A 13,580-nucleotide genomic window follows, 5' to 3' on the forward strand; every position below is an offset into this window, starting at 1 on the left:
ATCAGTATTGGCAGTCCAGTCCAATTTATCATCCAGCTACACTCCCAAGTATTTATAGGTCTGCACGCTCTACACAAAGTCTCCTCTGATGATCACGGGGTCCATGAAGGGCCTGGGCCTCCTAAAATCCACTACCAGTTCCTTGGTCTTGCTGGTGTTCAGGTGTAAGTGGTTTGAGTCGCACCATTTAATAAAGTCTTTGATTAGCTTCCTATACTCCTCCTCCTGCCCACTCCTGATGCAGCCCACAATAGCAGTGTCATCAGCGAACTTTTGCACGTGGCAGGAATCCGAATCGTATTGGAAGTCTGATGTATATAGGCTGAACAGGACCGGAGAAAGTACAGTCACTTGCGGCGCTCCTGTGTTGCTGACCACAATGTCAGACCTGCAGTTCCCGAGACGCACATACTGAGGTCTGTCTGTAAGACAGTCCACGATCCATGCCACCAGGTGTGAATCTACTCCCATCTCTGTCGGCTTGTCCCTAAGGAGCAGAGGTTGGATGGTGTTGAAGGCACTAGAGAAGTCCAAAAACATAATTCTAACAGCACCACTGCCTCTGTCCAAGTGGGAGAGGGATCAGTGTGGCATATATTTACAAATGTAAAACACAAAACAGCTAATCATATAAGTATTCAGCCTCTTCAAGTCAGTACTTAGTAGATGCACCTTTGTCAGTCAGGACAGCCTTGACTCTGTAGGTGCAGGTTTTTCTCTCACTAGACACTGCAATTATTCCCTGTTTTTTATTTATTTTGCAAAATTGCTTAAGATCTTTTAGTTTCATGGGCATCATGAGTGAACAGCCTGATTCAAATCCAGCAACAAATTCTTAATTGTACTGAGACCTGGATTCTGGCATTTTCACTTCAAGGCATTAACAAGGTTGGTTTTAAGCCATTCCTATGTAGCTTTGGATTTGTGGGTGGGGTTTTTGTCTTGGTAGAAAACAAATCGTATCCCAAGGTGCAGGTCTCTTCACACCATAGTCCCTCTACCAGCTGACTTTAGAGTCTCCTATGTGACTTCTGGAAAACTCTGTACATATTATTTATTCTATTGTTATTAACAGTGGCTTTCACTTTGCCAGTCTCCTATAAAGCTGTGATTGAAGAAGCACAGGGTCGTATGCACAGTCTCGCTAGTCTCAGGCACACCTCCAATCCCGTTTCACTGATTGGAATCTAGTTTTTCCAACTCCTGACTCCAGTTAGCTTTTGTTGAAGTCATCAGTCTAAGAGTTCACATACTTTTTTCAAACTACACTGTGACTATTTAAATGATAAATTCAGTATCTACAAGAATAATACAATAAATAAAGTATCTATCTATCTAAATTGGATGTGATTAGTTAAATCAGACTTGTGTGATTTATTGTAACAATATTGTAACCATCGGATCATATTTTGGCCAAATTGTTACATGAAGGTGGTTATTTCTAAAGGTTTCACATACCTTTACTTGCCCCTGTATAATTCAGTAGCCCAGACCAGAACAAACAGGAACCAGTCAAAGATATCAAGAAGTCTATATATTATCTGTATAGGTGGCTGACATAAAACCAGCCATTACTCAATAATGCAAGATTGCATCTATAGAATCAGTCTTTAAACTTCTTATTTCATTCAAATTTCTCAGATTTCTTTTCTTCCAGTTTAACTGGAAATGTGACAACATTAGATTGACCTAGTAGTGCCAGTTATAATATGGGAAATATTTTTTTATGTTCGTGTAAGACTAAGATAGAGCTTTCTTTTCAAAAACTCAAAAAGTATAGTGGCAATTAGGGCCCAACTGATATCAGAAGCTGATATTGTATATTGGCTAATACTGTATTTAGTCTCTACCAATGTATCAATATCCTTAGAACCTCCAGCAGTATTATGGTGTCGAAACTGTTCAAAACAATAAATGTTATTTTTCTAGTACAGACAGCCTCAGTTTGAACAGCCACTTCTCTTGACTGATATGTACAATGACTGTGACAAGAACTGGGAGTTAACAATATATGTGCTAAACAAGTACACAGCTTCAAAACTTCACCTGCAGCCATTCTCCCCTGAACCACTGTCCCACTGTCCAAGGACAATTTTTGCAGATGATGCATAAAATAATCTGTTTATTTACCTTTACATTTTATGTTTACAATTTTCCTACTACTTTCTACTTGCCCTATTGCCTTCATAGTCTGACAAAATGGACAATGCACTCAAAACCTAGCGATGCTCTGTTCAATTTTGCTGATGATCTAAATCTGACAACTTTCACTATAGAAAACTCAAGCGGTGTTTGGTAAATTGGCTGATTTAAAAATTGATTTGTCTAAGCTTTACAGTAGTTTACTTGCAATGCTCCTTTATTCTAGCATTATGATAGTTAAGCTAGCGCACTTTTTTTTTTTTTTTGCTGTGAACTTCCTATAAACAGAAAGCAAACTACCAGAGAGAAGACTGGAATATTAGTCTTTACAGTAAAGTGGAGTAATAAACTGCGGGACAGGAATCAGAGAAGTCGTCTTGTGAAATCAGACAAAGAACTACGGTACTTTAATGAATTCAGACCTGTTCAAAGCCGTTTGTGTTAAATACATCAGCTAACATTTCCAATTAGATGAAAAAGAGATAAAGAAAATTTTGAATTTGCTGCTTAATAAATAACTGGCTTGTTAGCTAAACAGCAAAAATTGTTTGTTTTACTTGTAAACTTGTTAAGCAGGTCAGCTTTGTGTCTTATTGATAAACAAACCTCTTGTGAACATTTGATACTTTTTTTTTTTTTTAAGGTTATACTGTGTTTATTATTTGTTTGTGTGTCACACAGTAGATGTTTTTAAGAAAAAGTACTGTAAGATTAAAATGGTAATCCATATTTATAATTACATCTCAAGAATTAGGAAATGGTCCTTGCATGTACACTAGAGTATTCAATTACTTTATTTGCAAAAACATAAAACCTTTCCAGGCTGCCTTGCTGACTGTGAATTTAGTTTCATTCTTTTAAACCAAACAATAGAGTTATGCATACTTACAAAGCAGATACAATGTACTATTACATAGGATTTTAATTAAAACACACACTTTACATATTAAGTATTACTTCCTGAACCTTTAGAGGCAGTAACTAATATTAAAGTTCACATAGGCAGTCGACTATAAAATGAAGAGAGAAAGCTTGTTGTCTTTAATCCAGAAAAAATAGTAAATAATCATGTTTTTCTTCTTTGCTGAGAAAACATTAGGAATAAATTTGGTCTTGAGTTATATTATGTTGATGATCAGCAAAAAAGTGCAGTGGTTAGTAGTGATACTACACAGATCCAGCAACTGGGATTCAAATATCACAATAGTTTTGGGCATTATGGAGTCTGTACTTTCTTCTGTATCTTCTTTTATTTCACTGCCTATGCTCCTGGTGTCCCTCCCACATCAAGGACATATATGTAATGGTAAATACAGATTCCAACTCAGTGCAAGTGCAGATGTAAATGTGGAGTGAAATGTGCTACGAATTTGTACTCATTCCAGGGTTATTTTCCACCTTATTATCAGTACTGCTTGATATGCTTCTTCCCTTGCAACTCTGATTTGGGTTAAGAAGGTTTGATAGTGTTTACATACATTTTGTATGTATGCTTTTTATGTTTATCTGCAATTCATACTAATAAAGGGAAGTTACTCTAAACTGGAATAACAATTCAACTTAATCACAATTGGTGATTTTGTATTTTCTTTACAATATTCATCAACTTGAGTAAAAAAAAGAAAGTTGTATGTTCTGCCACAATTTATGAACAAACTATTTTTTCTGTTCTTTTAATGAAAAATGCTGAAATCTACAGTATTTTTACAAATCACTTTCTGTTTATAAATATTTAAACTTAATGATTTAGACATTTTTTTTTTAAAAGTCATGTTACTATTTCTGATACATTCAGTAGTTTATCAATTTTCACTAGATATCTGCCAATCTTTCTAATTCTCCACTTCCTCGAGTACAACCTACCACTGGTAAACTAGGAGTAGTGAAATGTTGAATTGTCTTATTTATATATATATATATATATATATATATATATATATATATATATATATATATATATATATATATATATATATATATATATATATAGCAAATTTCTTTCAGAAACAGGAAGAATGAGAAAAAGAGAGTGAGAGTTAAGCAACTGTACCTATAAGGTTCATTTTAAAAATGTATGTAAATTTTCAGTATTGTGTTTTCTAAAGACCATTAAAATTTTTGCAATCGGTATTGTTAGCTACTACTATTTAACTTGTTTACATATTAACATTTAAATATATGCAAATGTTTGTGAAAACAACATACATTTAAAACAGTATCTTTCTTTTCATTCAACCTTATTTGCCCCAGCAAAATATCTTAAATACTCTAGCTATATTAGTACAATATGCACAGGCAATTGACCATCTTTGTGCCTACATATCAATGTCGTTATTGTTCTAGTGGATGATATAGAGGTTGATCCAGTGTATCGGATAAAATTCCTTTTCTGGTATTGACGTTGAGAAAACCGTTTTATCAGTACATTAAAAATAAGTAGAAAAACTTGTAAACACATTTAAACATTAAGCACAAAACATGAATGCAAAAAAAAAGGGAAATCAAGTTTTGTATTGTGTTGTTTTAAAGGTATTGTGTTTGTTTATGGACATGTACAGTACATGTATTATATGCAATAAGTTTGCCTACCACATTTAAGAGAATTAGCCAGAGTTTTGTGTGGCTCACCCTGATTCGTGAATCCATTTCATCCTGGAAGTACAAAGCATGTACTGCAGCAACAAGGAATAAGGAATATGGGGCTTTTGAATCTCACAAACAGAAAAGAAGCTTGTGTTTTATGTACCACAACAAAAAGGGGGATGAAGAAAAGAAAAAAAAAAAAAAAAGGCCGAGATTGAGGCTGAACTAGCTGTAACTATCAATGCTTCATACAGTACAGGCCCTGTCAAGCTGCAGAGCTACTGGCTGTCAGAAAAAGGGGTAATCATGACCATGCTGGAAGTTCAGCACATGAACCCTAAATGTAACACGGGCAGTGATTTTTGGGTGCTTAAAGTTCTACATTTAGCAAATCTGACATACCCCCAAGACTAGAAGTCTCATAATGTGACATCAGCATAGCTTCAACAATCTAGAACAAATCTCTCTGTAGGGATGCCAATAATTATACAAACATATTGTCTTTTATTTTTCTTCTTGAGGTTTTTTCCAACATAAGATATCTGATTTTGTCATTCAGTAAAATTACAGAACAGACTTAATACTTTTGCATGGCACTGTAAATACATTTACATACAATACACAGAGTATATGCAAAATATGTTAGAATCAGCACAAATTAACCCCAACTGACCTGTCCTCCAGATTGTCTATGCATAGTCTTCCTAGCTCGGTGTACTTTCGGAGCTACAGGAGCTTCAGCAACTTCTGGAGAACTTCTTCCTGGCCCACCTGACCCTGGAAAGGTAAACAAGCGCATAGCCAGGCTCTGCACAGAAGGGGGTGACTTTCCAGTTCCTGTCAAAGACATTTTTGCACGACCTGGAGCACTGCCAATACTGGTTTTAGCAGGGGGAGTGAATGCCATGGTCTTAGTTGCATGACCTAAAGTAAAGCAGAGAGAATTTCTCATCCTGTAGCAAAATAACCTTACCTAAAATGCTCATTTCAAATACATCAAACAACAAAAAAAAGTGCACCTCCCAAATATCTGTATTTTTGGTTTCCTAATTCAACTATCACTTGATTAATCTGATTTATTACAAAGATTATCAGTACCTGGCAGACCCCTGTTTGGCGCACCTACATAAGCAGTCTTCAAACTGCCTGTTTCATTCAGCTCTCTCTGATTGTTTCTTCCAGTTAAACTGTCAAATTCCCTCCCTTCTCCTGTAGTATCAACCGTTTGCTGTTCCCCATCCTTTGTACAGTCAACCTGTTGTGACATCAGACCTCCCATCCAAACCGTTTCCACAGCCCCCTTCACTGTACCTAAAAAAAAACCAGAAAGAAAGAAAGAAACAAAGAATGTTGACCACTCTTGTTGCTCACTCGACTCACCTACAGATTTTTATTTTTTATCAATACCCTTTAAATATACATTTTATAGCAAAATGTATAAGGAAAAAATAACAACTTCTGAGCCTTGAATCTGTCATGTTCAGGGTTGCAAAGAAATTTAACACTCTCTCATATGTATTATAATACTACTACTATATTATTATACTACCTGTCTACTTCACTGTATCATGAGCTGCAACTCTCATAACAAAATCAAGAAGATGCTCATCATCAGAACATCAATTTAACCTTTACATATTTCACACATCAAATATTAGTTTTCCTCAATTTAAAAAGTAGACTTTGCATTAAGCCCTTACCTGTTTCGTCAGTGGAGCTATGGTGAGATGAAGTCAAATCATCCACCACAGGACTGTCTTCTGATCCTTTCTGATCACCCTAGCAGAGTGAAATAAGCAGCACATAATAAGCAAAATATGCTTTTAAATTGTTACAGATATATGCAACAAACAAAATTGCATATGAGATACTCAAACACTTATTTGACTCAGGTGATATTTGGACATTTTAAGCTACAAAAAGTATTATGTCTTTTTTTTTTTTAATAAAGATTTTCCTTTTACTATTATATAACAAATTCAAGACATTTAATCAAATTTAGGGTTGTGGGAGAGCTAGAGCCTATCAATTCAGGAACCAGCACTGGGATTGTACACACATCCATACAAGCCCAATTTAGATTGATAAACTGACCTAACCTGTATGTCATTAGGGTTATAGGCAGAAAGCTGGATAACCCATAGAAAAGAAACAAACAGAGGCAATGAGAGGGTGCAGAATACAAATGAACAAGAACTGGGCCCAAAAGACAACCTACATATCTTGGAACCATGACTACTCTACCACAATGCTGTTCTTTTATTGACACACTAGCTGTTCTACCCGTCTAAGAAACGTAAGTAATCAATGTGCACCTCAGTGTTCAGGTGCGCAGAGCACCACCTATTAGTATGTATTTTGTAAGGCATGTAGTAATAAAATGCATCACATTTGCTATTCCAATTGATGGAATATCACAAACATTTGTAGTAAGAAAATGCATGACTATAAATGTAGGTGATACACCATCTGTTAGAATGACAGATTCAATGCATATGTCTCTGTTATATGTTTGGGATGTGCCATCTATTGGAATGACAGAGACATTGTAACTGGGCAGACACACAAAGACATCAGTTTATTAAAGTGATTGCTATAATAGAACTGCTTGCCTATACAATAAGAGCAACATTAATGAAAATGTACATCACCAACAACATTCAGCATCCAAGCATTTGTCAAATGTAGTAAGTGTAGAAGGCACTCATTTTTTAAGGAAAGAATAATTAAGATACAGTAAATATATTAGTTTTGTGATACATAATGTTTGTCCAATATTATTCATTTTTATTGGTCAAGAAGAATCAGTTCCATTATATTGGCAAGTAATCTGTGTGCTGCAAAATTAGTTCAAATACATATTTTGAAAGGCTAAAGAGCACTTTTAAACTGTTTGTGTATAGTCTACAACAGCATATTACCTCATCTAAAGATGGTTTCAAACAGGTTTTGAATGAGGAAAATAGATGGATGTATGTAACAAAAGTGCAGGTTTGAAAATTTTTAAATCTTAATTACATTATCATATGCCTCAAGGAGGGGAATAAACCAACAAAGTTACTTTCAAGTATGCTTTAGAAATAAGAGGCCCACCCTAAAGCAACAGTTAATACTTGACTAACTGATGTAATATGTATAATCCTGTTGTTGCACAATAAAAAAAAAACAACAAAAAAATAATGTTAATCCATCCATCCATCCACTAAATATCCTAGCTAACCAAACAGCATCAGACACAAGGCAAAAGCCAACCCTGAATGGGGAACCTAACAAAAATCATGAATTACTGCAACATACTGTATTCTGTAATTGCATACATACATATATAGATATTTCTATACACAGAAAGATAGATAAATATATGTTTCAAACAGTTGAAAACACAGACTTAGAAGAATATTACTTTTAAACACTGGTTTAATAAATTATACAGGTGTGGAAAACTATAAATTCTAAGATGTCACGGAAAAAAAGAGTTATAAGTCATTTAATAAACAACCATGTTGGACGACAGTATAATAATAATAATACCACCACGTGCACCTACTAGAGGAACTCCAAACACTTTCATATTACTATTAAGGATTGCTAAACCTTTTTTTTTTACGTCTAATTATTGAATGTGCATGACGGTTGAACGTTTCTTGTTAAAATACAAAAAGAGGACCGCATGTTCATGCATTGTTAACTTGAAAACTTAAATTGAATCCTTTATTCATTTCAAAGGCAAGTTGCATCGCTGGGACAGTTACATTTTTATCATTATATCTGGACGTTATCATTAACAAACCCCACTCCGCTGCATCTTTCGTCTTACTTTAAATAACATTTTACCCTTATATTGATTCAGATAAAAGACTCGTCTAATAGTCAAAGTACATTGGAAAAATATAACAGGATAATAAAAGATGCCGTTAGTAGCTTTTTATCAGCAACACGTCTCCACGACAACTCTGCTGGATATCAAAAAAACTGCAGGACTGACTTCAGGTATAGCACGAGGGACTGCCATCCTGCAATCCGTTTGCTTTTATAATGTGACACATTGAGCTTATGAAGTACAACTGCAGTTATACAGTGCTGATGATAGCTACTGCGGGCTTGGTGCGCACAATCGCATGCGCTCCAAAATGCAAATGCAGCTACTCTCACAGCATCGCTGCCATGTACCACAACAAAAACTCCTAACTAGTCTTGGAGCTCCTCAGTAATATTAACTGTTTTACTTCGATTTACTTTTGCATGCAACACTCATTAGTAGAGAAAGACAGACATGCAATCACATATTTCAATTAAAAGCATATTATAATTTATGTTTTGGTTTTTTTTTTTCTTTATTGTCCATTCCTCACCTCCACCGACCGCGGTATAGAAGCCATCGCTGGTCCGCCGGGTGTCTCACTCTAAAAGCGTCATTGCACTATAGCCACGCCCCCTTCTTTGAACCGCCCAAACCCGGGAATAACCACGCCTAAAACGCTGGCGCCGCCAATCCCTATCTTGACACAAAAATAAAGCCCGCCTATTTCTGGCTGTACCGCACGCATATAAAAAGCTCCATTCGCTGCCACTCCATGTCAAGGTTAAGAATAACCTATTATAATCTGGTAACGCCCACTTTCTGAAGCTGAAATATCGCCATTTTGGGTAAGGGAAGGGTTCTTTTCAAAGTAACTGAGAAAGGTATGCATGCTATTGTCACCATTTTAATTAATTATTTACACCAACCGATTCACTTTTCAAAGTATAATACCAAATATATATAAAACTGATAAATTACTTAATAATCAATGATGCAGATGCTTCCCCCACATAAGATGGTAGTCCATGTACACTAGTAAAATATACTTCCAGTGTATGCCGTCTTCGTGCATAAATAATGTTTTAGTCGTAAAAGTGATTATGGAAAAATATTTCCTGTTCTTTTTGAAGATAATAGCTCAATGCATCATTTTTCAGTACCAAGGGCACGGTTACGGGGAAAAAGAACAACGAAAAAAAAACTGTACAAGATACGAATCTTTAAAAAATCGACAGAAAATACATTAATTGGAACGGCTAAGGGTGCCCCCTGATCTGTGTAATTTTAAAGGGCTGGGCGGACGTTATCAGTCTGAACTCATTTTATATATCAAGGAGTAAACGTTTATTGTACATTTTATTAGTTATTATAATTTTACGATGCTCTGTGGATGATTTTTGTCAGTTAATGGTGGCAGGGTTTCGAGCAGCGAAAGCTTTCGTCTGTAGGACCTGTGCAATGCGACAGCAAAGTTTAAACTACGGTGGCGTATTAAACCCATGACCTGATAACATTCCTAAAGTTATATCCATTCACTTATTTCGGAGCCTCTGAGATTCTGAGTTGGGTGCGCCCTTGGTTTCCCCAGACTACAGAGACTGGCTGTAATGATCAAATTTGTCTTATGAAAACAGATGGATGGAATCCATGATTACTGTACTTATTTTAAACCCCCTTAAATGTTCTGAATAATCCCCCAGCCAGCCACCCTCCTAATAGTACACGCCTTACGCGTATAGATCATGCAGCTTCCCGGGTGACCTATCTACCACACGTGGATTTCGGATAATACAGCTTCCTGGGCTACTAGAAGAAAAACATTTTAGGTGATCGCGTTAAAAGAAGACGCGTATGTTTCGTTTTACCGAGGGAATAGATGTGGCGGAGTAAGGGGGTTAGCTCAAGGGAAGCAAAATGCTGTTCTTCCTCTTTGTATTAACGGTATTCAAGTAGCTTTGTTCCACGTTACTCGTCCACGTCATAAGCCTTGCGCTTCTTCTTTCGCAGAACGGCCCACGTGACCTTAATATTAAAGGGGATGTGGACGTCTGCTTTACTAATCGATCTCTGTTCTGTACATCTCGATCCTGGAGAAAGGTCCCTGCTTAGTTAGAGTTTTACTTGTGGCCAGATGTTGTTAGATTTAAATACATTCTTATTGTTAAACTCATTTTTGGGATTATACATTTCTTTGTAAATCTTTAGTTCCCTGTAAAAAATATTTATGCTAAGAGCAGCAGGAAACCACTATTGGTACCACCATCGACTCACCAACTCAGCATTCTCGTTTTTAATTGCAAGCCTCGAAGTTGTCAGTGTGGAATTTGCACGGTCTTTCACTTCTTTCTAGTCATACCCCCAAATGTGAGTTGGTCAGATTACACAGTGCTCTCGCTGATGCTGGCATGTATGAGATGACTTTGCCATTGCCTGTGTTGCCATGATGGCCTCTGACCCTACTGACACTGCATTAGGGTAAGCTGATTTGAGAATGTTATGTATGTTGTTTAGTAATAATTTAGTGGATGTATTTGATTAATGCAAGTTTTCTGTTGCTCTTCTGAGAAAAACAAAATGTATTGCCATCTCAAATAAATGTGAATTTGATGCACTCAGAATAGTGTAGCTAAACCAGAGTCTGGACCTGAGACGGACATGTTCCTCGGGTGGCCAGGACCTGGTTAAGGAGCCAGGAATACCTAGAGAAGCTAGCTATAAAAAAAACCCAAAAAACTGTGACAGTGCTGGGGTTATGCAGACACAACACTTAAAAGAGAACGTTAATCACTCCTCCTGGCCATTAAATTCCATCAACCTGAATGGATGGCTTCCGGTGAGTTGCTTCTGACCCTGGGTGAGCGGAGTGAGGCAGAGCCAGGCGTCATGTGTGAGTGGACAATGGGGCATAGCAGATGGGAGCACATGTCACTACAGAACATCTAAGGGGCATAACGGAAATGGCGCTGAAGAAACCAATGTCCTTTTTAGGGCCACTCACTAGCAAACAGCGGGAAAGAGTTAATTACATTCCACTGTGTTTATCACCCTCTGGGTTGTTACAGTATTATTCTAAACAGTGCATCATATGTGGACATTGAAATCCTTGGATGTCAGGTTACTTAACTTTCCAAGGAACTTCATTCTTTAGAGTCACACTTTGTGGAACTTCCTATTTCAGTTAGCTCTGGTTACTCAGCATGTCTTAACATTAAAAAAATGAGTAGGCTTTTTCTGCAGGTAAATAAGAAATGGGCAAAACAAGTGATTATTGACTGTTTAATATGTCTGAAAGTGATTATAATTAAAGCCTTTGTTGTAAGTTGGGAAATGTACACATGCGGAACCCAGATTCTGTTAGACATTTAGAGATGAACTAGCTGTGCTACCTGTCTAAGATGGGTGGAAATCTAAGCAATTATCATAGATTTCAAGCATTAACGTTTACAGTGCTCTGTGTTAGCCCGGTTGCTGTGTCTTTGTTACATACCTTTTGGTACAACCAGACTGACTCACAGATACGTACTGTATACACTTACCCTTTTATTAAAGTAGATTATTTGTCATTGAGTCCTTTCACATGAAAGAGGATATGCTAGTCATTAGTGACAAGTTCTCCACATGGGTGGAAGCCTTTCTGGATAAGACACATCAACAATAGACTCTTCAACTAAAATATCAGGTAGAAAAAACATATCAAGATGGGAAATATGACAGTTGATTCTGAATCAGATCAAGGCATCCACTTTAGTTGAAAAGTTACTTTAGAAACTTCTAAGTTGCTAGGGTTATAAAATTCTTGTTCGTGAACCAGTTAACCCACAGTGAACTGGAGTAGTAGAAATGATGAATTAAACATTGACTGAGAGAAATGGATAAAAACATTTCCAGCACTTCTCATAGCACCTACTGAGAACAGTAGTATACCCACAGGGTTAAGTGTTTCTGAAATTATTATCAGAAGATGTATGACTGAGCAGGCAACAATGAACTAAAGGCTAATTAATACGCATATTATCTCTTTTTCAGTGTTGTCCCTTTGCAAAGATATTACCTAAACTGAGAGACTCACAGGAAAAAACTGCATGGGCTCTTTCTGAAAAATGTGTACATACCTATGGTCCTGGATAATAGATATTGATTAAAGATTTGGATACCTCTCTAGTGCTCTTCAAATGGATGTGAACTTTCTAGATCCTTCTTACCAAGAAGAAAACCTGGGCGTTCCACTCACACATTGATCCATCAAGAGTTACTCCATCAAGAACACAGCAAGAAGACGTTGACATCAGTCATTGCCTCAAGCAACGCGAAACCAGAAGAAGGTGGCGAATCCAGAAAAGAACATTCTACATAATTGTTTAAAAAATAGTTTATATGTTCCCTCTGATTCTGGTTGCTACCTTAATTGTGATACTTATTCTATTGCATGTGACAATGCTTCAGATTCAGAATTATTTGTAAAAACGCATGAGAAGAAGGAAGATGGGATTTAATACTTTCATTAACCTTGCACTGTATTTTGTTCAAAGCAATAATGTATGTGTTCTCATTTCCATATTCATGCATGAGGAGTTCTTCCGTGGAGTGTACCTCAAGTGGAAGAATTACTGGGATAGACTCCTCATTTGGGATGACCTAGTAATTACTGCACAGAGTAACAGACTAAAGTCAGCAAAGTACCTTTGTTATCAGTTTTTCAGGATGGGGTATCCACTGTTTCAGTTTTACAAATTCATCTTTTTCTTGTTTAAGGATAGCTTGAAGGATACAAGGGGAGCTATGTTTCATTATTCAACACAATGGAAGACAGAAAATTGGCCATAGTTTCTGAAAGCAGACTTTAAAGTTAAATGGTATCAATGTTTTTGCCTTTTTACAGAATCTCACCAGCTGTCATCCTATCACATTTGCTGTAGGATGGCCTGTTCTTGGCTTATCCTAAAAATGAAGGACATGCACTATTTGGAGATGGTTTACCTGTATATTTCTTTACTATCTGACTTTTCTTTGTACCACAGAGGGTAGCACAATAAAAAATGTTGTATTTACTTTA

The 13,580-nt window shown here is 36.5% G+C and overlaps 1 protein-coding gene and 1 long non-coding RNA gene across 4 annotated transcripts in view; one reads left to right on the forward strand and one right to left on the reverse strand.

Annotated features, from left to right (window-relative positions):
* The window catches only part of ehmt2 (euchromatic histone-lysine N-methyltransferase 2), an 81,471-nt gene extending 72,306 nt beyond the window's left edge, over window positions 1–9,165 (reverse strand). For 2 of the 3 annotated variants that reach the window (XM_039768739.1, XM_039768738.1), the window contains exons 1-4: window positions 9,078–9,165; window positions 6,426–6,504; window positions 5,824–6,036; window positions 5,399–5,649 (exon numbers count right to left, since the gene is read on the reverse strand). In XM_039768739.1, coding sequence (XP_039624673.1) covers window positions 5,399–5,649; window positions 5,824–6,036; window positions 6,426–6,504; window positions 9,078–9,104 — 570 coding nt within the window. In that variant the 5' untranslated portion in view covers window positions 9,105–9,165. The remainder of the gene's footprint in view (window positions 1–5,398; window positions 5,650–5,823; window positions 6,037–6,425; window positions 6,505–9,077) is intronic. The other variant, XM_039768740.1, reaches the window with a different exon arrangement.
* A 225-nt stretch (window positions 9,166–9,390) lies between these two features.
* Window positions 9,391–13,580, forward strand: LOC120539043. Its single transcript, XR_005635547.1, has 2 exons — window positions 9,391–11,002; window positions 12,554–13,580. It is a non-coding gene; the product is annotated as an uncharacterized LOC120539043 (long non-coding RNA).

This window comes from Polypterus senegalus, chromosome 11, assembly GCF_016835505.1.
Source record: "Polypterus senegalus isolate Bchr_013 chromosome 11, ASM1683550v1, whole genome shotgun sequence".
Lineage (NCBI taxonomy): Eukaryota > Metazoa > Chordata > Cladistia > Polypteriformes > Polypteridae > Polypterus > Polypterus senegalus.